This window comes from Hydractinia symbiolongicarpus, chromosome 8 (genome assembly GCF_029227915.1).
Source record: "Hydractinia symbiolongicarpus strain clone_291-10 chromosome 8, HSymV2.1, whole genome shotgun sequence".
In the NCBI taxonomy this organism is placed as follows: domain Eukaryota; kingdom Metazoa; phylum Cnidaria; class Hydrozoa; order Anthoathecata; family Hydractiniidae; genus Hydractinia; species Hydractinia symbiolongicarpus.
The window spans coordinates 26,285,096-26,307,084 of NC_079882.1; the positions used below are offsets into that span (position 1 = coordinate 26,285,096).

A 21,989-nucleotide genomic window follows, 5' to 3' on the forward strand; every position below is an offset into this window, starting at 1 on the left:
ATAGAAGTATACCCAAACACTTACAAAGTATCCTGTGCCTAACAGGAGCCAAAATCTATCTCGATCTAATTCTTATCCACAAAGAGGGTAAACAGCAGTCTGTACCCAACAGGAGTAAACTTTTTCTTATGCACAAAACAGAAAAATGGCATGTAAAGAAACACGCGTTTAGAAACTAAAATAAAACAACCTTCAAAATAAATAAGTCTAAACAACAACTCCACGTATCAAAACAAACCAAGAAAAAACATGAATTCGTACTCTTCTATAGCCCCAAACCATAAGCTGTAAAACCAAAAACTATACTTATGTCTAAACCACGTGCTGGCACACAAGAAACAAAAAAAAGAAACTTCAATCAAATCCGTAAATATCTTTGCAATCAAGCAAAAATATCGATTTCGTAACGTCAAAGATGGCTGTCTAAAAACGTTCTTAAATGTCAATTAAATTATTAAGCAGTTCAAAAAAAAAAAGGTCAGTCAAGTCAAGTAGCGAATGAGCTTACTGAACTATTTTCGTTTCATACGTGTCTTTCGTTCAAATTTCGTTGATCCAATCTTGATCAATGTCTTTGCTCAACAGCAATAGCATCCAATTTTCTTTAATTATATAAATCAATCTTCGTGTCCCTCATCGGGCGCCATTTAAAAACCAGAAAAAAGAGGAGAAATAACTCTGTCTGTTTTTATTAAATTCTTCGCGGGTCTAACCACGCTGTTTCAGAGTTTACAACGTTTTTACATTAACGCATGCGCCGTAAAATAAACCAATCAAAATACAACGTATTGTCTAACATAATAAAAGAAACTATACAGAAAAGCTATTATACAGAAAAGCTATTTTCTTCAAAGTTAGCGTAGACAAATAATACGTAGTTGGATATATTGAGTGGCGCAATACGAGACTGTATTTTCAGACACCTGCTTTTTAATATATATTCGACTGGTGTTATACTTCAATGACGTCAGCATTTGTTATTCTGCTGGCGATAACACCCTTCATGCCTCTGGGGAATATGCAAACTCGTCCCTAGCGCCTTTTGTCTCTTTTTTTTACTGAACGGCGAGCTGGGGACGAGTTTGGGGAATATGTTGCTGAACTGAAACAAAAATGTTCACATGTTTTTAATTCTACGTAGTCAAAATTGATTCAGTTAAATGCGGAGAATTGCATTTGTAGCTAAATGGTCAGCATCTAGTGGAATGGGAGGAGATTAAGCTGGATAGAGATAACTACTGATGATAGTTTAACATTTCGTATTCATGTTTTTATCCTATGTACGAGAATATTAGAGAGAATTACTTGTTCTTATGCCACAAAAGAAATGTAGAATCATTAGAGACGCTTTTGTGGTATCTTAGTTTGTCCTTTTCAAGTAATTTATCAAGTTGAACGCACTCGTATAAGATCTAATGTTCTTGCATCTTCTAATAACTGTAATGTTTCTAATCAAATGCATCAATTATATTTAAAGTCGGTATCGAAGAAGATATCCCTTCTACATGCTTGAAGTTTCCATTACAAAGGAGATTTTCTAGATATAATTTGATCTATCATTCATAAAAAAATAGAATTAACTTGACCCGTCATATTGGTGAACAGTTCTGAAAATGCAAGTAATGTTTGTTCTCTCGGTTGAAATTTTCTGAAACAAGGTGCGGCAGTTGTAAAATCTTATATGAAAACTGCTAATATCGTCTTTTTTACCCTTTGGTCGAAATCTAGGGGTTTTTTTAGTTTGTTTTCGTGTATATATAATTTAGTCGATTAATTGGCTAACCACCTCTTTCCCTATTAAGACCCTTTTTTATTGAACTGGTCTGGGGAAATTGTTATCTTTTAGAAAATTGTAGCTATCGACTTCAAGCAAACATATCGCTATATTATCAATATCATGGCACATGAATATTCAAGTGACCACGCTAACACCAAGAATCTCAGTTGTATATATTCACTCAAAAACATAGAGCTTTTTTTTAATAAAAAATTGTAATAAGCAGGTGATATCAAGATAAACTATATGGTGTTAAAGGTACCCATCAATCTGAGGTTTCTGGCAATTTTTTGCTTCAAACAATATTAGTACTGCCAGGCTGTGAAAACATGTATTTGCAAAATACGTGGCGGCTGTGATTATTGATAAAGCACGAAGCGCGGAGTTTTAAAAATTTTTAACTACAAGTAATTTAGAATGCTGTTTCTATCAAAGTAGAACGCATCGCAAATTGTCAAAATTCATTTGTCATTCTTCACAGTGAGCTTTTTTTAGTTTTTCAAACCAATAATATTACAGATTTACAATAATGTTACAATATGTTTTCAATAAAGTAAATTTTTAATTTACAATAAAGTTTAAAATTAATGTACAACTTATTTTACATTATGGTTTATCCTTTTAAAGCATAAACCCATAAAAGTAAAAGCATGGACTACTTTATAGTAAGTAAACTTGTCTTCTTTTTTCCATTTCGCGAGTTGAAATATTCTCATAACTATGAGATTTCTTCTCCCATAAATTTTTTAATTTTCGTGGGTTTATGTCGTTGACAAAAACATGCTTCTGGTCAGTATCTATTGATGCAAATGAAGAACTTCTTGACTTGGTTGTTGATCCCCATATAGCAGATAGATTGCTTTTGCTAAAATATTTTTCACCCTGAAAAAAGAATAAAAGTATTTAGCTTTGCCAGTGTCTACCCAGTGGGCACTTCAACGTTGAATCAACGTTGAAAAGACGTTGCTTGCGACGTTGAAAAGACGTTGATTTTACGTTGCAAATGAAAGTTTTTTTGACGTCTTTTTCCGACGTCTATTCAACGTCGGACATCAACGTCTTTTCAACGTTGAAACAACGTCTCGCAACGTCTTTTCAACGTTGAAACAACGTCTCGCAACGTCTTTTCAACGTTGAAACAACGTTGCAGGACGTTGTTTCAACGTTGAAAAGACGTTGATGTCCGACGTTGAATAGACGTCGGAAAAAGACGTCAAAAAAACTTTCATTTGCAACGTAAAATCAACGTCTTTTCAACGTCGCAAGCTACGTTGAAACAACGTCCTGCAACGTCTCTTCAACGTTGAAACAACGTCTCGCTACGTCTTTTAAACATTGAAATAACTTCTCGCAACGTCTTTTCAACGTTGAAAAAACGTCTAACAACGTCTAATCAACGTCGTTTGGAAATGCTCTCGCAACCGTTATTCAGCGTCTTTTCAACCTTAAGAAACAGACAAACTTGACCGAATCAAATCATAATCGCCATTGTGGCTTCAGTTTTATATGTCCATAGTTTACATGTCCATGTATCTATTCCCTAGCATGATTCCGACGCTTATATTTGTGTTACGTTATTTGTACATGGTTATTGCGAAAAAGAAATAAAATCATTTCTACGATATGTCATTTTTTTATTATAAACATCGGCAGTATATACAACTTCTCCGCTGAAAACTTCCTAAATGAAACTTAACGGAGTTTTATAATACAAAATATAAAAACGATATTTCAAGTATTCACAACTGGTACTATGTGAGAATCTCCAGCGTTCCAACCCAATGCAAAAAATGTAACGCAGCAATGACGAGGTTGTTAAACGTGCAGTATTTGCAAATTTATAGCTGCGATTTCATGTGCCAGGCACGCCTCCTGATAAGGCAGCCTGTTAGTATGCTCAAATCACCTAAAGTGTCAAGCAAAACTGTTGCACCGAAGTCTTTAATCAAGCATTGGTTAGAGAAAAAGTATGTTTTCTTAATGAAGTCAGAGTTGAATACAAGGGTGTTTGTTAAGGATACCAGATGCGAATAAATACGATCATGATGCTATACTTTATAAAAAGTGTGAAAAGCCACCGTCCTCACCAGGTGCAAGAAGTCCAGGAATCGAGGTTGAAAATTACAATAAAAATATAATGAATATTATATTAGCACTGTATTTCCTTAAAAAAAGCACCCACTCATGCATATTCCATACTTTTACTAGTCACAAGTCCGATCTCTAGTAGAAACACTAAAAATTGTTGAGCTAAAATCACTTTAACATTTTGCCATTCTAATTTTCTGCCACCCAATCAAAATTAATATAAGCTAGAAGAATTTATTACGGCGCTTGAAAAATTTATAATCCTCTCTGATATAAAAGTTGTAAATTATTTAAAAATTAATCGATTTAATTTTCTTCGGCATTAGTTCTTCCCGCTCCTCCACATCTATCAGGTGCATATTTAAGGATTGATGCCGTACACGCACGAACTTCTCCTTCTGTCGCATTCTTTTGATGTTTGATAACAGTTTCTACAACGTAACAAAATTCTTATCACATATTGATGGAGGTAGTTTACAGTACAACAGCTGGACAAATAGATTTCCTCAGATTAATGTGTATTTTTCCCCCTGAACGTCGACCCCTCGAAATGGCGGGAAAAACTTAATACAAACTTGTCGGTTTGGATTAGCACTTTAATAAGAGCTATTGTATTTATTTGTACATATTTTAACCGACAATAAATAAATTAACAACAACAAACTAAAACGCTTACAAGCACATATATAAATTGAATATTAGGAATAGGATTTTTTTACTAACCGACAACAGCTTTATATAAGTTCATCCTTGCAAACCCAACCTTTTCACTTTTTCCCTTCCCTTTCATGTTGAGTGCCGACATTACTTCATTATTCATGATTCTATAATGAAAGTGGAATAAAAGTAAAACAATCGACATCGTAAGCGCATTTAATATATAGTTGCGAGTCCATTAGGCTGCGGGGCCGCATTCCGTAAACTATTCATTCAATTAAATAATTCTTGGACCTCGTGCACGATTTTTTTATGGAGAAGATGAAACGAAGCATGTGGGCACAACAAAGTGATTTTCCACTACCACTGTAAACTACACAACAAAGGTTAGTACATTTTAAATTCTCTAAGGGGTACTTATGCTTTGACTCACTTTAACAGAACATTTTTCACATTTTCGCGAATTTTTGAGCCACCAACTCTTGATAACTGGGATAGCTGTAAAATGAAACATATATCAATAAATATATTTCTAGCTACAGGTGCACACAAACACAAAAGTAGAAAAGTAGTATTTAGCTAGCTATAGTTGTTTCCAGGAGGGACAACAAAGGCAGTTCTTTAAGCTGTGTTCACACTTCATTAGAAGTGTAAGAATTCTCAGATCCAGGTTAACATTATCAAATTTTGAAAAAGAAAACAAGGAACTTTTGAGAAAAATGAGTGGCATATTTGGATTTATCAGCAAAAATTATATAACATAGGAAATTTAGAATACCAAGAGATTATTAGAACAGGATTTATTGTAATTTAAAGTTTTTAAATTTTATAAGAGTTAAAAAATTTCACTGCAGTTAATTTGTGTGGTCATTTCTTCATACAACATCAAAAGTTTGGCAGTTGTACTTAGTGTATAAACTTGAAAATTTGCATGTTTCCATAAATTTTGATGCTGAATTTAAATATGTTGGTCATTTTTGTTAAAAATGATCAGAAAATTCCAAGCATGTTAACCCGGATCCGAGAATAAGTGAACATGCTGTCAGGCTAAATAGTGTGTTTCATGTATCCTTTGGGAAAAAATGAATGTAAATGTTTAACTGACCAATCTATCATAGTTTGACTTGTCTTTTAATGTCTCCTTAAACTCTATTAGCTCTTGAACACTCTTTAGCAGTTCAAATGGCTCCTGTGGTTGAGCTGTGTCCGGCTCTGCTGCTTTTTCATTTTGTCTTCCCAACAAATTCCTGATATCGGTTAGGAGATACAATACCCTCTTCTGAAACTCTAAATCATAATTGGATTTTTTATTTACTAAATATATATATACCATGTATTTCAGTGGGATATTTTAAACATATCTATTTTATTGAATCCTGCTTTGTAATTACAACTTACTTCCTGTCGACATAGGAAAGGGATCGTTTCCAGAACTTCCACCTGCATTCTGTGATCCAGATGGTGTTTGTCTTACTGGACTGACATGCTTCCTCTTTAAACTATTTGGTGGTGTATGTGTTGGTGTTGTGTTTTGATGTTGTATCAATGGTCTGACTTCTGGTGACATGATGGATGAGTCTGTAAGCACATAAAAAAGGTATTTAATATCAATGTTGTATTAAGGGTATAAAAAAGTGCGAGAATAAAAGCGTGCAAAATAAAAAAGTGTGAAACTTGTTATCCCATGAAAACACTAAAATCGCACTTCCTAAAAATGTTGCCGATTAACACTAATTAATTCCGCCCTAATCTAAAAAAATTGAGGGACTAAAATTAATCCCACACTTTTTTTATTTTCACACTTTATACCCTTAAGGTATATAATATGCCTTATGTACTAATCTTTGTGCATATTAAATTCCACATATTTGTGCTTAAAGAATGTACATGTATATACAAATAAGAAATCTGTTTTGAACATTTTGTAAAAAAATTATGTAAGCACTTACCAGAGTCTTGAGCATCATCTTCTATATGTCGATATGTCATTGGTGGTTCACTTGGTATTGGTTTTTCTAAAAGTTTTCATTTTTGCATAAAAAAATCATAGCAACAGTGCTTTTCAAAAATAAATGTTTGAAAACTTTGAACATTTCGAAATACACAAAGTAAAAACGTAACAAGCTTTTACGAATTGCATAAAAATTGCATAAAAATTTCTGGAATACAAAATTAATCATACTTTTTGTAAACAATACATCACAAGACGGCGAGCTTTGTTTTTTTGTGATGACTTCTTCGTCATCCGTTTCTGCCTCCGTGAAATCAAACTCCTCACATAGTTTTCTATCTGTAAAGATAATATATAATGGTTCTGATACATGATTAGTTTTTTTTAAAGTTGTATTTGACTAATTAATTGAAGTAAAGCCACTTAGCATCGTACCTCCTGTAATTTTAACTCGGACTAGTGGAAATTTGTGCCATAATGCTGTAGGTTCTTTTAATTCTGCAGCTGCCTTCTCGACATTCAAAAAACTTGGCCAGTAGACTAAATTATTTTTTATCCAAACTGTTGGTATTGTACCTTCTTCTTCTTGTTTGTTTTCCAACCATATTGCTCGGCTCCAACTCATTTTATTCAAATATAGCTAATATAAAACAATGGTTACTCAGGGGAATTAAGGATTTAAATATTGACTTAACATGACAAGATCAAATACCGGATTGTAAGACTGTCGAATGAGGCATGAAGTTGGCTGATAGAAAATCTCAATCTTTTTCCAGCTCTTTGCAATAATTACAAGTTTAATAACTAAGTTTTAACCTAATTTGTATATATACATAATACTAGTGGTGTGTGCAGGTCTCTGGTATAAAGCAAGTAGTGATCACCAAGTTAATTTTCTTATTTTTGTTATAATTTTAGTGTAAGAATTGTAATTTATCAAGCAAGCAAGCACTCTATTTTTTAATAGAATTCCACAGGTGCACAAAATGTATTGAAGGAACCTTCAAGCAGACAATACAATCATAAGTTTTCAATCCTCTACGTTTATTTATCAGCATTTTCACTTCTGCATAGTTATGAATGTCTTTCAAGTACTTAAATGTCACAATTTTTTGCGAATCGATCGAGTTCAGATATTTCGCGGGATTAAATTTTAGTCAATATGCCTTTTTCATGAAAAGTTGGATTTTTTAAGTCAAAACAAATTAAAAGAATTTACATGGGCTTTGGAACAAAACATGCAGCTTTTTAAATATGATGATTTATAACTAAGAATTACTAAATACTTGATATTTAGCTTCAGCTATATATTTTTTTGTCACAATGTTTTCGAATAGATTGCTATAAATGCTTGCATATGCCAGGCACGCCCTCTTATAAGGCAGCCTGTTAGCATGCTCCAACCACCTGTATGTGTCAAGCATAACTGGTGCACATGAAAGCAAAATAGCAAAAATTTTAAATGGTTATTGAATCAAAAGTTATATCTTCAAATAGATTGCTATAAGTATGCTTGCATGTGCCAGGCACGCCCTCTTATAAGGCAGCCTGTCAGCATGCTCCAACCACCTGTATGTGTCAAGCATAACTGGTGCACATGAAAGCAAAATAGCAAAAATTTTAAATGGTTATTGAATCAAAAGTTATATCTTCAAATAGATTGCTATAAGTATGCTTGCATGTGCCAGGCACGCCCTCTTATAAGGCAGCCTGTCAGCATGCTCCAACCACCTGTATGTGTCAAGCATAACTGGTGCACATGAAAGCAAAATAGCAAAAAATTTAAATGGTTATTGAATCAAAAGTTATATCTTAATTAATGTTGTCACATGATTTACAAAGAAACAAACAATCTTTCATATTTTTAATGAGTTTTACGTTATCCGTCAAATTAAATTCCCGCCAAAATTAATAAATTTTGTTCTCCGCCAAATTTAATTTTTTTTGTTATCTGCCAAATTTTCTTCCCGCCAAAATTTTTGGATTGCAAGTATGTGTAATGTACTGTAAAATAATAAAAAAAGCTGGAAATACAAAATAACAATACCAGGCTGGAACATTAAAAAAGTAAGACCACCTCAGCCTGGGCATTATATCCATTAAATATTTTTTGAGAAATCTAGCTAGCATTGTTTTTTTAGAGATAAGTCTCTGGAAATAAATTTTTCTTACATTCTGAAGAATCCCCATCTCTCTTGTACTGAAATGTCGACTTGTTGACATGCAGACAAATAACATCACTTCGGCAATTTTTTGCCGACATGGAAAAATTTGATTTAAAATAATTTAGGGTCAAACGATTTATTTCTAGAATGTGTCAAATAAATATGCGTGAAAATTTTAGCTAACTTTTTCTTTCTTTAGATTCTGCTACGAATGCTACCGAAGCAAAGTTTACGAATTAGCATATGCTGTACAGAAATACTTTACTCACGTCTGTGGTTCTTCGCCCTTTTCGCCTTGTGAGTTGATACGAACTTCTTAGGGGCTTAGGCGCGAATTTCCTCATCGAAAGTTTCCCGCCAATGACTAGGAGGGATATTACATGCGACAAAGTAAAGGTTTAAATATGTGAAAGCGAAGTAAATAAACAGTTATTATTGTATTATAAATTATAATTTGACAAAATGGATTGTATTTTAAATGTCTCACATCCATAATACAAGTTGAAATATTTGTTTCTCTCAAAATACGAGGACAAAAAACCCCCTGATAAATATTACAAAAAATAAATCGAACGTTTGGTACGCTCTGTTGAAAAAAAATCCATTGAATGTTTTGTGTACATTTCATGTTTGTGTTCATTCATTCTCTGATGTTATGTCACAAAAGTTTTAACATAGCATAAGAGAATGAATGCACATTCGGCTCTTATGTAAAAAAGTACATAGATGCGGCTGTAAAGTTGCAAACAAATGGTAATATTTTGAAGTAGTAAAACTGCAGTAAAATTAGCGATATATATGAAAAACAACATAACGTCGGCATTAATATATCCAATCGCTGACAAATTACAAAAAAATTAAGTAAAACGTGCGTTCTTTATTTCTAGTTTATGACGATCTTTAACAAACACCGAGTACGCTTCGTTATTTTGTTGGACAGTTTGGAACACTTCTATGAACGTCTGTTTGAGATATAACTTTGCAGGCCAGTGTGAGACGAACTAAAACAAATAAGATTTGAACGGAACAGATTCTCGGTAAAAAGTTAATTTGGTGCAACGTTGAATAAACGTCGATAAGACGTCGGTTGAATCAACGTTGCGGGTGCGACGTTGAATAAACGTCGATAAGACGTCGGTTGAATCAACGTTGCGGGTGCGACGTTGAATAGACGTCGGTTGAATCAACGTTGCGGGAGTGACGTTGAATAAACGTCGATAAGACGTCGGTTGAATCAACGTTGCAGTACGACGTTGAATAAACGTCGGTTTTACGATCGTTGAAACAACGTCTTTTTTCGACGTTGTATCAACGTTGATATCACGTCGGTTGAAACAACGTTGTGGAAACGACGTTGAAAAGACGTCGATGATGCGACGTTGTATTCATGTCGGAGGGCAACGTTGAAAAGACGTTGAATTTACGTCGGTTGCATCGACGTTGCAGACCCAACGTTGATTAGACGTTGAATGTTGGTTGCGACGTCGCGACCAGAATTCAACGTCTAATCAACGTTGAAAAGACGTCGTGTGCCCACTGGGTAGTATCTTACATTTTTGCTGGTATCTCTCTAATACATCTTACCCTGGAGTAAATTTGGTATAGATAAATTTGTTTTTTTTTTATAAATTTCAAAACAAATACATTCTGGACCAAAGTGTCCACACAGGCTAGTATTAAATAACAAAGTTGGATGACTGACCAGTTTAGAAAAAATGAGGACATTGTCACTTGTTGTACATTGATTTTCCGTAATTTTCACTGTTCCTTAAATCGATACATACACACTTGCGGAATACCATTTCGCAGTGAAATTATTTTAGTTCGGGCATCACAACGTAATAATTGAGTTTCGTACGGTACAAAGTGTGGACACCATGTCGAAACAACGCTAATCCAAAAATAAGGTGAACATGGTACAAGTCTCAGCCCGTGTACATGTAATTGCTTATAGCTTATCTGACTTAGGTGCGTAGCTTTTTCTATCTGTGGCAATGTAATAGCAACGGAGGATTTTAACAGGAAAATGAAATTAACAAAATGTAAATTACCTTTGCACAGTTGTCACTGTAACATACATCATGAATATCTTGTAAAAACTGTTTTGACAAGCTTTCCATGCGATTAAATATAATCCAGTTATTTTCTTTTTTCTGTTTTAGAGTCTTGTTATCCACATTGGGTGACAATAACGTCACAATTTTATTGAAGTCATAAGGAATTTGATATCCATCTTGTTTTGCGTCCAATAAAAAACTTGGAATGTAGTTTATAATTTGTTTATATGAAGAGAGGTAGATGGGAATGAATTTGTGGACATTGTTTTGATGAAATAGGGCTCCAGTTATAACTTGAAGAGCGAATTCGAACGGCTTGTGTTTATGTAACGGATGCTCTACATACATAAATATAGAATAAAAATTATTTTTTTAATTTCACACATTTTTGTATCATCTTAATTGGCTGCTACATTAATAACAAAATACTTCCATGCTTTTGATAGACTAATTAGTCAAAATATTCGTTTTTCGGTCTAAATTTTTTATTTTATTGTAAAAACTCACCATGTTCTCCCTCTGTGATAAGAATAAACACATAATCACAGAACTGCAAGTTTTTTTGAAGATATAATGCAATACCACCTTCTGAATCTACTGAAGCTTGCTCTAATAATGACGTCCGTACGTCCACATTATAAACTGTGAGAAGATAGGCAAAATCTCGAAGAAATTTTTCTAAGAGAATGCATCCAGGTCGATGCAGTATCATAACAGTACAATGCTGACCTAGACAAGAATAACAAGTAAAAGTCAATGTGTAGGATGCCACAAACCATTGTTTTTCTGAATGAATAAATAAAATTGCCATTAAAAATTGCCTTTATTTCAAGTTATAATGGATCCTGTCAGCATTAAAGAAAAAATAGTTTTAATCAAACGTTAGTAAACTACCTACCTTGTGTTAATTGTTCGGCACTGTGTTTAACGTGTTTCTTTTTACAAATTCTAGTCTTTATAATACAATAACATAAGACAAAAAAGACGAGAAAAAATATGGAAATAAAAAGTAATATGGACAGTATTTTTTCTGTATTCTTTTTTCGAATGACAAGAGTAAGAGGTTGAAGTCTCATATCGCAATCCAACGTTTGTAATCTTGTTAATCTCTCATCCATCTGATTTGGTGAAGCAGAACACAATTCAATGGCAACTTGCTGTACTGTTTTAAAAGTGGGAAGGCTATAACCTAAAATGAGAGATGAACTGTTTGACATGCTTTCTGTTACAACTTCTCAAACAATTTCTTTTCAACCATGCATGCTCATTAAGATCTATAAAAAAGTTACTTTGCACGCGCTCGAAATGTTACTAATATTTTATTCGGTCTACAGTTACGCCACATGCAAACAGGTAGTTTTAAAAGGCGTGAAAGTTTCCTATCAAATGCTCAATCCACAATAATGACACTTACGCGAACATTTTTCTTTTAAGTTTTCTCGGCTTTCTAAAACAAACATTAAAGCAGTTACGTAGTATCGCCTCTGTAACAACAAAATATTAATCCTACTTACCTGTCAAAAAGCAAACTCTCGATTATAAAACTACAAACATGGGAGCACTTTAATCACTTGTAAAATAACAAAACGTGGGGGCAATTTAATCGCCTGTGTGTTACAAACTACTTACGGTTGTAAATATGTGTTAGCATCTCCATCTCGCATTTACCTATAAAACCCAAATAAAAAGGTTAGTTTTTTCCTCACAAGATTATTATCAGCATGTTGCTGAGGTATAAAGGTAGCACAATTTGCTTAGTAGCAGGTTAGAACCCGGAAATCAGTAGACTTTATATGAAGTGATTGCAAAAAACTCTGTTAGCATGTTACAGAGATTGCATAACTAAATATAAATTTGTAATGTTTGTCAACCTTAAATCAGAAACCTGTGGCTTCTAATTAACGAGTTTTTACGCAAACGCCGTCCGTATAAGTTCTGAAATTTGAAATTTAACAGAACACAAAAACCATAAGCTACCATGGTAACATAATTGATATGTGACGTACCTGTTGCATTCTGCACCAACTTTTGTTGTTTGTAGGTAGGTAATGAAATTATGGTAACTTCATAAGACACTTCAGCTTTCATTGTGATCGGTACCATCCTTTCACGGTTCCGACGAAGCTGCAGAGTATACAAATTTATAATATTTTTTGATTTATAACCTTAAAGCCGAGTAAATCATGTCAATAATGTTATGTAGAAAAACAATGAAAATAAAATTGCTACTATGTAAATTCAGTGGGAAGGGGACAGCTGCCAAGGGTGCTGCAAAGATCAACGAGTTTGTTTTAGAAAATGCACCTTTTCTACGGCGTCAATTGTCTTTAAACAAAGTGTGGTATAAATTACATTTTACCTCTTTGGCACCAAAATTTAAGTAAAAAGATGTTAGCCGTTGACGTGATTTGATCAAAACCAAATATCCCCAGCATTCTACAAATCAATGAAATAAAAAGTTCGTATTTTACTAACTTTTTTTCTAAAAAAGTTCTAAAAATAGTGTAAAATTATGTACCAATATTTTTAGGTGCCAGCAATTTACTAAACTCCAACATCAATAAAAAGGAGCCGTTAGTAATTACTTGTAGCTCTATCTTGGCTTTGTCGCACATCAAATGTGCATTGGAACAAGCTTGTGCCAGGTTAACCAGTGTTTGATTTGAAGGTTGAATAGCTGAAACATAATAACAAGATTTTTCGTTTTCTAGTTTTCCGTAATGCAATATTTATATAATTTAAACCCATTGTGAATAACAGATATTATCTGTGATTACCTGCTTATACGAAACGATAACAGAATGTGAAACATTGTACTATCTGATGCTTTGTATAAATATGAACACATTATTAACAAAATAGTTCAACCGGGTCATAATAAAACACATTGTCACTACCAATAATCTTTAACTGGGAATTAAAAGTTTATTTTAGGAGAACTACACATTAAGAAGTGTGTTATGTGGAAACATTGCCCTTTTAAAGCTTTTGCTTGATGGCAATCGTGGACGTCAATCATGCAAGTAACTTAAAACCAATGAGATGAGGAACTAGCCTATATGGCAGCGATTTATAACTTATATGCTAAGTTTATACTGTCTATAGTGCAGTAGAAGACTAGAAGACTGCTACATGGTTATCTGTTTTTTGTTAACACAAGAGCTTGGAGGTGTTTTCTCTCCTCTCGTGTTAGTTTTATAGCTTTTACAGTCAGTGAAATTCTAGATGCAGGAACACAAATTAAGTTATGGTTAAACATTGTTGACATAACAGTTCAAGTTTGTTAACATTCAATAAAAAACAAACAAAAATACCACACTTACACTGGTTTACGTATTGACTTTCAAACGAATGTGCATCGCATTTCAATTTATTATCTAAACATAACAACGAAATTAACACGAAACTTTTAAAAAGAGTTGGCGGTGGTAATTTGTTTTTGAGAATATTGATTACCTGAACTCTTGACATGATTCTTAGGAAGTTTCTGAAAGGGTAAGAAAAGGAAGATAATCCAACATCGTTTTGTAATAATTTTAGAGTTGAACCCTATCAGACTAAATCTTAAGAACTAACAATAACTTGAGTAAATATTTTATACACGTTCTATCTATCCTTTTTAATTATTTAGATGATTTAATTTCACTTATTTCGCGAATTTTTACGACTTTCGCGAAACAAAGACTTAGCGAAAAATGGCGTAGACACGATTAGTGAAATAAATCTCCACTAACATTCTACTTTTCGCAAAGTTCGTGAAATTTTGGTGAAAAGTTTTCAACCACATAACATTGTTCTTATTGTCTGTGATTCGCAAAATTCAATTTTCGCAATAGTACTCATTCGAAAAATTTTGGATTGATTTATTTTTTGGCACCGTAGCCACCATGGTTAATAACTGAAACAATATTTTTTATGTCATTTGCTTTAGTTCTTTGGAACTATATTTTTATGTTTCGTGTCATTGTCCCCTGAAAGACCACAGAAACAAAAATTTTGCCATTATAATTTCATCTGCATACCTTTTGTGTTGGTGTGGCAACGGCACAATGCATTGTCATGTATATCCAGAACCACCAATGACCCATCGGACTTCTTCACTGTGTTTTCCTGAAGAAGAAAATAAAAAATAAAATACAGTTAACTCCGGTAAGCCGAACCTCCAAGGGACCGATAAAAATAGTTCGACTTAACGAAAGTTTGAGCAAAACGATTCTCCTGTTTAGTCGAATTTAGTCTAAAATAAGATTATAGTTTGAATTGAAGCGTTTTTTTCAACAACAGTTACCGGAAAAAGGTGCAATCTTTACCATAAGAAAGGCATGCAAGTCCATTGTAAATAGAATTTTCCTTAACAGACAACATTATCTACCTTTATTAAAACGGGAGTTGATGAAAGCTAAAAATACGTCAAATAAAGCAAGCCTCAGAAAAGAAGAAATTTTCGCTGGAAGAAACTTTTGTTATTTTTTCTTAGACGTGTTTGGCGGAAGAAACTTTTGCGGAGAATGAGATTAAATTATCGAAAAGTTTCTTTCCGCGAAGGTTTTTCTCTTGCAGTGTGTTTGCAGTTTTTAAAAATACAGTTATAAGGACAATAAAGTTGTTTGAAATTACTGACAAAAAAGATTGCCACGTAACTTTTAATAAAATAATGTAACAACAAAATATCTGCAGAGCTGGGGCTCACTATGCCATACTTACTATGAAAAGTAACTTAAACTTTAGCCTAAACATCTTCTAAGCGTTATACTTTTAAACGAAGAGTACTAATGGCAACTAAAGAAGCAATTTTTAGGAAAACAATTGTAATAATATAAAAATAATAATAAATAAAGTATATATAAAACAAAATTAGAAAATTAACCTTTTACAAAGTTCATACGTTTATCTCGGATGAAGATTTTTTCGGATCTACATCATTATCTACAAACGCTGTTAGACATTACTAATCCACTTATAGAAATGTCAAAACTTAATTGTTACGACAGACGATGCATACTGCGTTACATAAACAGTCACCGGGCTTTCAAAATATATATTTATGTTGTTGTTTTAATATTAAGTCGTATGTAATGTGAAAGACTGCATAATATATGTGACTTTTGTTAGCGTGATTAAATATGGACAACTCTTTGTAAACCTTACGTAGTAATGTCAGAGTGGCATACGAGGCATGTTCGGAGTGATAGTAACAAATTTTCGTTAATTACTATAGCCTAAAATGTTTGTATCGTGTTACCAGTAACAAAAAAATGTTACTGGTTACAAAAACTCTTATTACTAAAAAATTTCCTTGTGTCGCCACATTCAACAACAATTCTAAGTCAACATTTTTGCATGCAGCCAATCAGAATGAAGTGATTAGGAGACACGATAAATTCTTTAGGCGATTGTAACATGTTTGAATTTTTTGTTATATGGCCTAAATTATGGTCTTGTGTCACCGCGGCTTACATATGCGCTCGATGCGGAGAGTTGATCTTCTACTTTGTATTTCATGTCAATTACCACATATATTTGAATGGTGAAGTTATTTTACAACTGTGAAGAAGCGTTCGAGATATTTTTAGTGCAAGCTACAGGGTAGTCTCGTTGCTAAACGGCGTTTTTTAAATGTAAATATTTACTTTGACAACATTAGTAGCCATTTTTGAAAATAATGAAAAGACTTGGAAAGCGTTTTATTTTAAAAAGATTCAAGCTGGAGAGAGGTGTTGCAAATTTATGAATGGTTGATATCAGCATATTTAGATGTCGATTCCATAATCTTTTTTGCTGGTTATCTCTTTAGCAGGTTGATTCTCACTCTTGTCTTCAGAACGTAGTGCCAATTTTAGGATTTGAAAATTAAATAATTTAAAACTAAAACAGAAACATGGTACAACATTGCGAAAACTAAAATTTTTATAAAGTGGTAATATAATTTTGCAAAAAGATATCTTGTTAAAAGTATTTTTAACTATAATTTTGATTTTGTTTTTTTTACTAAATTAAATGTAGAAAAGTTAATACAGAATTTTCGTGCCTTGTTGGAAAGTTTATTCCAAAGCGATAGAAAATGACCGTCCTTTAAACGCTTTTCAAAGTGACTGCACATTTAACTTTCAAGAAATCAAGCATCGACTGGTGACTTGCGATTCAACAACACTAGCACAACGTAAGGTAGAAACCCACAATTGATACAATCAGTTTGTTCAGTAACTGGAAAAAATGCCACTTGTTCTTTTAATTCTTCGAAAAAGTCTAAAAGGGGGAGTTTAAACATTCCTTAGAATTTAATATCAGATTGATGAGAAAGTTACAGGTGATTGGAACTATTCTGGATAAACCGTTCATCTTTCTGAATAAACCGTTCACAAACCGTTCATTCCGGAAAATCCGAAAGCGCTTGTAACGAATATATAACAGAATTATACGCATGCTTTTTTGCAATATTTCTCATCGACGATTTCCATTTCAATTTGATACCTTTATAGGTGTCACATGTGTGTCCAGGGGTAAAGAGGCTGTTTTTAATGAAATTTTTTAGTTCTTTGTTTTCTCTCGATGGATGTATTTTTTTTTCATCAATCAATCATAAGCAATGATGATCATGATGGCACAACATCGTTTATTAGAGGGGGCAAAAAAAACATTGAAAGAGGGCGTTTGAGTTGGGAACGTTAAAAGTAATTCTAGACCTGCACTAATTTGCTTTTATTCCGTAAGGAAATTCAGAATGATTTAGTTCTTAATGTGTTCCTTTTTTAGCAAAATATTAGCCTTTAACGTTTTTTTTAGTCCTTGCATCCTAGGTACTAGGGATCTCTTGGCCCCTGGGAGTCGTAATAAAATATAAGAGGGAAATTTCCCGGGGTCATAATTTCCAGCTACTCCGGCCACAAATCCGGCCAAAATAAACGGCCGTTGCAATTTTTGCAGTCCATACCTGGAGCAGGCAAAAAAAGGGGAAAAAGTGCAGAAGGCAGGCAAGCTTAATGTTCACTAATTTTTAAATTTCGTACGGTTTTGGTAGTATTGATAGCTATTGGACTTATTTAACTTAATACTTAATAGTCAAAGTCGCACATGGAAAGGTCACTGCCTGCTGAAACTTCTGTCATGAGTGGTCTTATATAAAGGTTGTCTTCAAAATTATAGTAGTGTTTATATTTTATACGATTATAGCCTGGCTAATTTTGAGGAATATACAATGTCAATTTTTCTAGGAGGCACCTATAAAATAGTTCTAGCTAGAGTGTTAAACGTTCCGATTTGAGTTGAACCTTTGAAATTTCTTTCCATCTCTAGTATAGCTAAAAATGTTGTGTAGCTAGATAGATGACATGACTTAAATGCTCTACCGACTGGACTACTCTTATTAATAGCTATCAGATAATTTAGTTCCATGGCTATCTAAATACTTCTGTCACATCGAATCAGAATCTTCTGAAAAGGATATTCTTCTATCAATAAGGAGGACCATTTGATTGATTCACACATGCCCATCACAATATAGAATAATCTTTAATTAATATTATGGGCTTTTGACAAGCAATTCCTGTCCCATCAAAGTGCTACTAAAACTCTGTGTTCTATGTGTAACTCACTCTACAAATTTGCGCAAGGATAATTCTAATAAGTTCAGATAAGACCACACGTTTTATCCAAAATAATAAAGCCAAAATATACAGAATATCTTACTATGTGCAACTACACAAAAATGAATATATTATTCTTGACCTCCCTTTATACAATGTCTATACAATAGACGCGAGAGAGTGCAACATCGGCAATTATTAATTTTTTAAGCTTTGTTAGTCTTACTTACCCATCCAGCCTTTTTTCAGGAGAGGCGTGCGATCACATGCGCATGCCTTGGCACACGCCTAAATCGTTTTGGACGTGTGATTAATCACACTCCTAAAAAATAGAGTTTTCAAAATCAACCTATATAATCCATTTTGTAGCGTGCGACGGCAGCCCTTGAAATAATTTTCAGAGACTCGTCAAAAAGAATTTCCGCCACATTTCGTTGTACAAAACGTCTGATAGATTTCTGTCTTGGTCGAAAACTTTTAGTCTCTGAATTATTGAATAGTCCTGGTCCTTTTAATCTATGAGCAATCCTATTCATAGCCAACCTGACCATCCTAGCTAATTCACTGACTCTTGACTTAGTTAAAAGAACTACGTGGACATAAATCTCTTTTGCCTAGCCCCTTCGTCGTTGGTCTCACACAAGAAATCCAGCCGTGCTGTTCTTCACTAATGCGGTGGTGAATGCAGACGGAGCACAGATGAATCAAGTCTGCAAAACTGCACTTACAAGCGGAACAGACATTTTATCATGGATTTAATTGTAGATAATTTCTTCATTTGACAAAACAATTGGAAACCATGTCCAAATTTAATGGATTTTCTTTATGCCGCAAGTGTTATTCAAACAATTTTAAAAACAAAACCCACATGCAGTAAAAAAAATTTTCTATATTAATTTTTAAAATGTAGCTGAACTTTTTAAATGAAGCTTTATTTAAGCCACGTGGATAGAGATTTTTTGTAATTTGAAAACAAAGAATATTTTTGCCCATTTGCTTGTGATGACCTGAAAAATAAGCAATAAATTTATAAAAATGATAGTATTGTCATGCATGCTATTTCGGACATGTAGAAAAGGAGGTTAAGATTGAGAGAGTCGCTATACATAGATGTTTAATCATCATGTTTATTGTTCACGATTCAAACGTCCCCCACTTTTCTACCGCAAAATGAATGCGCAACAAAGATTAGCCTTAGTAGTTTTTTGATGTCGCGAAATGAAACCGTGCCAGCAATTGCGATGGCAATTGCTGATTGCCAACGCTAATTTCAAGGGCTGAGAACAACAACAAAAACAGAATGGTAGATATTTACCATGATGTTGTGAACTGGAAAAAAAATGAAAAGAAATGAATATAAAGAAATTCTCACAGATATTTTTCATTTTTCTGTAATTCTAAGCTTAATTTAACTCTCAAAGAAGGATGTGAGTATCAAACCAGAGCAGTTATAAGCAAAACTGTTTTTAAAAGAACATTTCTTGTTATAGCTTTACTGCAAAATTTTCACATTTATGGACATCCACAACAACAAAGTATAATTGCTTGTGGATGTGCCCTTTCAATAATTTATAACCAAGCAATTACATTTCCTGTTGATTTAAAACCCATCAGGGTAAGTTTTTGCTCTAGTCAATTATTGAAAATGTAATCTATATATTCTTTATAGGTTGTAGTTGTTGTAGAAAATTGTAGAAAATATAAGCCCCTTTGTGGTTTGGAGGTAGATAGACAATCAGTACTGGAAAATATAAGAGATTATTTTCAATATTTTCATTTTATTTTTATTTTTCATTCTTAATAAGAAGCCCCAAAAAGAGAAAGAATTAACTAAGAAGTAGAGCTAATGGTCAGATTAATTAATTAAATCTGGAGTTATAGTTACAGAATGCATCTGTGGTTGGTTTAGAGATGACTTGAAAAACCTAATAAAGCATACTTTATTTTGTTTTCGCAGGACATTCATCAAGAAATCAAAATACCTTTAAATTGTGGCGATGACACCAGTAGACTAACTACTTTTTCAGCTTCCTGAGGTTGACTAATATATATATATAGGAAATGTGTTTTTAATACATAATAACTTATCAACAATTACTATTCACCATGTAGATTATTTTTTCTAATCATTTATTTCATTTCTACAGTTTTCTTAATTACCATATTCAGGTAAGGTTATAAAGCTACAAGTTTTTAATATCGTGATGCTTTAGATATTTAAAGATGTTTTTATGTTTTGTATACAAAATAACTTTTCAAATTTTACTATTGATTATTTACATTGTCATTACATTTTACTCATTTCTTTTATTTCTGAATTGCTTTTAAATTTGTTTTATTTACCTAAGTTATTATATAGCTCCTATGTCTGTTCTATAATAATCTAAAGAAAAAATCAAAGGAAATAGATTTCAATCCTTATTTGTGTAAAAGGAAGGACTGATGTCAAAAGTATATAACAATAAGCAAAATAAAACAACCTTCTGTTACTTGTTTGTCAATATCTTAAACTTGTAACTTGTGAAACTTTGTTCAAAATCTTTAGTTCATTCATTTCTCATTATCGTTGATTTTATTAAAGGTTTTTCACAGTCATTTACCAAATCTTTCAGTTAGCTGAAGGCTTCCATACAATAATATAAAACACAGAAATTGGAGACTGTTTTTTATAAGTAAAAACGAAACAGAAACAAAGGAATTGCAATGCAGCAACTTCTCTTTTTATAATCTATCGTTGTTAAAAAAATTGCAACAAAGAAATTGGAAATAGTATAAAATCATTGTCTATTTATACTGTTCTCTTTTTAAATGAAATTATCATATTCACAAAGATAATAAATTTTATGTTTTACTGTGTTATTTTTTTGTCTTTTTACTCAAGTTATACTTCTGAAGGCTCTGGGGAATACATATCACAGTATGGAGCAATTCACGTAAACAATGATTGTAATTTGTTTTGTGAACTTATAAAAGTTTAAATCGAATGACCTTGAATTTCAAAAGTGTAAAAATCAAACATTTTGTTTTGTTCAACCTTACAAGCTCGGTCTGTACTTTTAATGTCAATTAACGTGTGCTGTATAATATGCATACACTCAACCTTGGTTTTATTGCTGCTGACAGCAAACCATCTTTATTTATAAAAACATTTTGTGACTCCATTGTCTGCATACATATAATCCAAACTGCCTTGCCTAAAATCTTGATTAAATCACTAAATTATTGTTACTTTTTAGATCCTAAAAATGTCTCAAAAAGTTAAAGGGAAGATAAAAGCAATATTTACCAAAAAGACATCATCTGGAAATATACATGCTGGTGACAAGCAAGACTACAATTTTTTCTTTGGAAAAGATGTACTAAAGGTCTCGGATCCATACTTTGAATATTTTTATCTTAATAAGATTTTGATCAATAAATTTTCATGTTTTGGTTTTAGGAGATCAGCAATGAAAACACTGTACTACAGCGAGTTAAAGCACTCAAGGAGTTGACTGAAAATTTGGAGAGTAAAAGAATAGAAGAGGTATGTACCTCACAAACCTAGAAAAAAATGAATGAGAATGACATTCTAAACTTTAGAACTCACCATATCAGCACTAAATGTTAGTCAGATTACATGTCATTACTATCAAAATCTTTTTGTGCTTGGGTCTAAGTAATATTTAACATTTTCTCTGGTGGTAATTTTGACTTTTCTTTAACTTGAAT

At 32.9% G+C, this 21,989-nt stretch overlaps 3 protein-coding genes and 1 long non-coding RNA gene across 7 annotated transcripts in view; 2 read left to right on the forward strand and 2 right to left on the reverse strand.

Annotated features, from left to right (window-relative positions):
- Nucleotides 1-2,259: 2,259 nt before the first annotated feature.
- LOC130654440 (uncharacterized) lies at nucleotides 2,260-15,714 on the reverse strand. 2 transcript variants are annotated; one of them, XM_057457020.1, is made up of 13 exons: nucleotides 15,563-15,714; nucleotides 14,718-14,805; nucleotides 14,152-14,182; nucleotides 14,019-14,072; nucleotides 13,214-13,372; nucleotides 13,055-13,131; nucleotides 12,702-12,819; nucleotides 12,325-12,363; nucleotides 12,110-12,142; nucleotides 11,594-11,884; nucleotides 11,203-11,424; nucleotides 10,690-11,033; nucleotides 2,260-2,659 (listed from the first exon to the last, which is right to left on the reverse strand). In XM_057457020.1, the coding sequence occupies exons 2-13, from the start codon at nucleotides 14,781-14,783 to the stop codon at nucleotides 2,438-2,440; spliced, it is 1,656 nt and encodes a 551-aa protein (XP_057313003.1). In that variant the 5' UTR covers nucleotides 14,784-14,805; nucleotides 15,563-15,714; the 3' UTR covers nucleotides 2,260-2,437. The 2 variants fall into 2 exon arrangements, with proteins under 2 accessions (XP_057313003.1, XP_057313004.1); XM_057457021.1 differs by lacking the exon at nucleotides 2,260-2,659 and adding an exon at nucleotides 9,046-9,639 and having other exon boundaries at nucleotides 15,563-15,699.
- Nucleotides 4,771-9,145, forward strand: LOC130654443 (uncharacterized). The gene is made up of 3 exons (XR_008984424.1): nucleotides 4,771-4,908; nucleotides 5,936-6,119; nucleotides 8,838-9,145. It is a non-coding gene; the product is annotated as an uncharacterized LOC130654443 (long non-coding RNA).
- LOC130654441 (uncharacterized) lies at nucleotides 4,998-6,089 on the reverse strand. Its single transcript, XM_057457022.1, has 2 exons — nucleotides 5,921-6,089; nucleotides 4,998-5,809 (listed from the first exon to the last, which is right to left on the reverse strand). The coding sequence occupies exons 1-2, from the start codon at nucleotides 6,087-6,089 to the stop codon at nucleotides 5,619-5,621; spliced, it is 360 nt and encodes a 119-aa protein (XP_057313005.1). The 3' UTR covers nucleotides 4,998-5,618.
- A 1,958-nt stretch (nucleotides 15,715-17,672) lies between the features above and the next one.
- The window catches only part of LOC130653951 (tuberin-like), a 36,059-nt gene continuing 31,742 nt past the window's right edge, over nucleotides 17,673-21,989 (forward strand). Inside the window, exons 1-5 of one of the 3 annotated variants that reach the window (XM_057456447.1) lie at nucleotides 17,673-17,819; nucleotides 19,769-19,893; nucleotides 20,236-20,314; nucleotides 21,515-21,643; nucleotides 21,718-21,804. In XM_057456447.1, the coding sequence (XP_057312430.1) occupies nucleotides 21,524-21,643; nucleotides 21,718-21,804 (207 nt within the window). In that variant the 5' untranslated portion in view covers nucleotides 17,673-17,819; nucleotides 19,769-19,893; nucleotides 20,236-20,314; nucleotides 21,515-21,523. Of the gene's footprint in view, nucleotides 17,820-19,768; nucleotides 19,894-19,945; nucleotides 20,315-21,514; nucleotides 21,644-21,717; nucleotides 21,805-21,989 lie in introns of those variants that run through there. The other 2 variants (XM_057456448.1, XM_057456449.1) reach the window with 2 other exon arrangements.

Coding starts and splice junctions, on each gene's coding strand:
- LOC130654440 (XM_057457020.1), bottom strand. CDS start 14,783: ATGGGTCATTGGTGGTTCTGGATATACATGACAATGCATTGTGCCGTT. Junction 13,373..14,018: donor AAGTCAATACGTAAACCAGT/GTAAGTGTGGTA, acceptor ATTATGTTTCAG/CTATTCAACCTTCAAATCAA. Junction 11,885..12,109: donor CTTAAAAGAAAAATGTTCGC/GTAAGTGTCATT, acceptor CTCTCATTTTAG/GTTATAGCCTTCCCACTTTT.
- LOC130654441 (XM_057457022.1), bottom strand. CDS start 6,089: ATGTCACCAGAAGTCAGACCATTGATACAACATCAAAACACAACACCA. Junction 5,810..5,920: donor CTTTCCTATGTCGACAGGAA/GTAAGTTGTAAT, acceptor ATTATGATTTAG/AGTTTCAGAAGAGGGTATTG.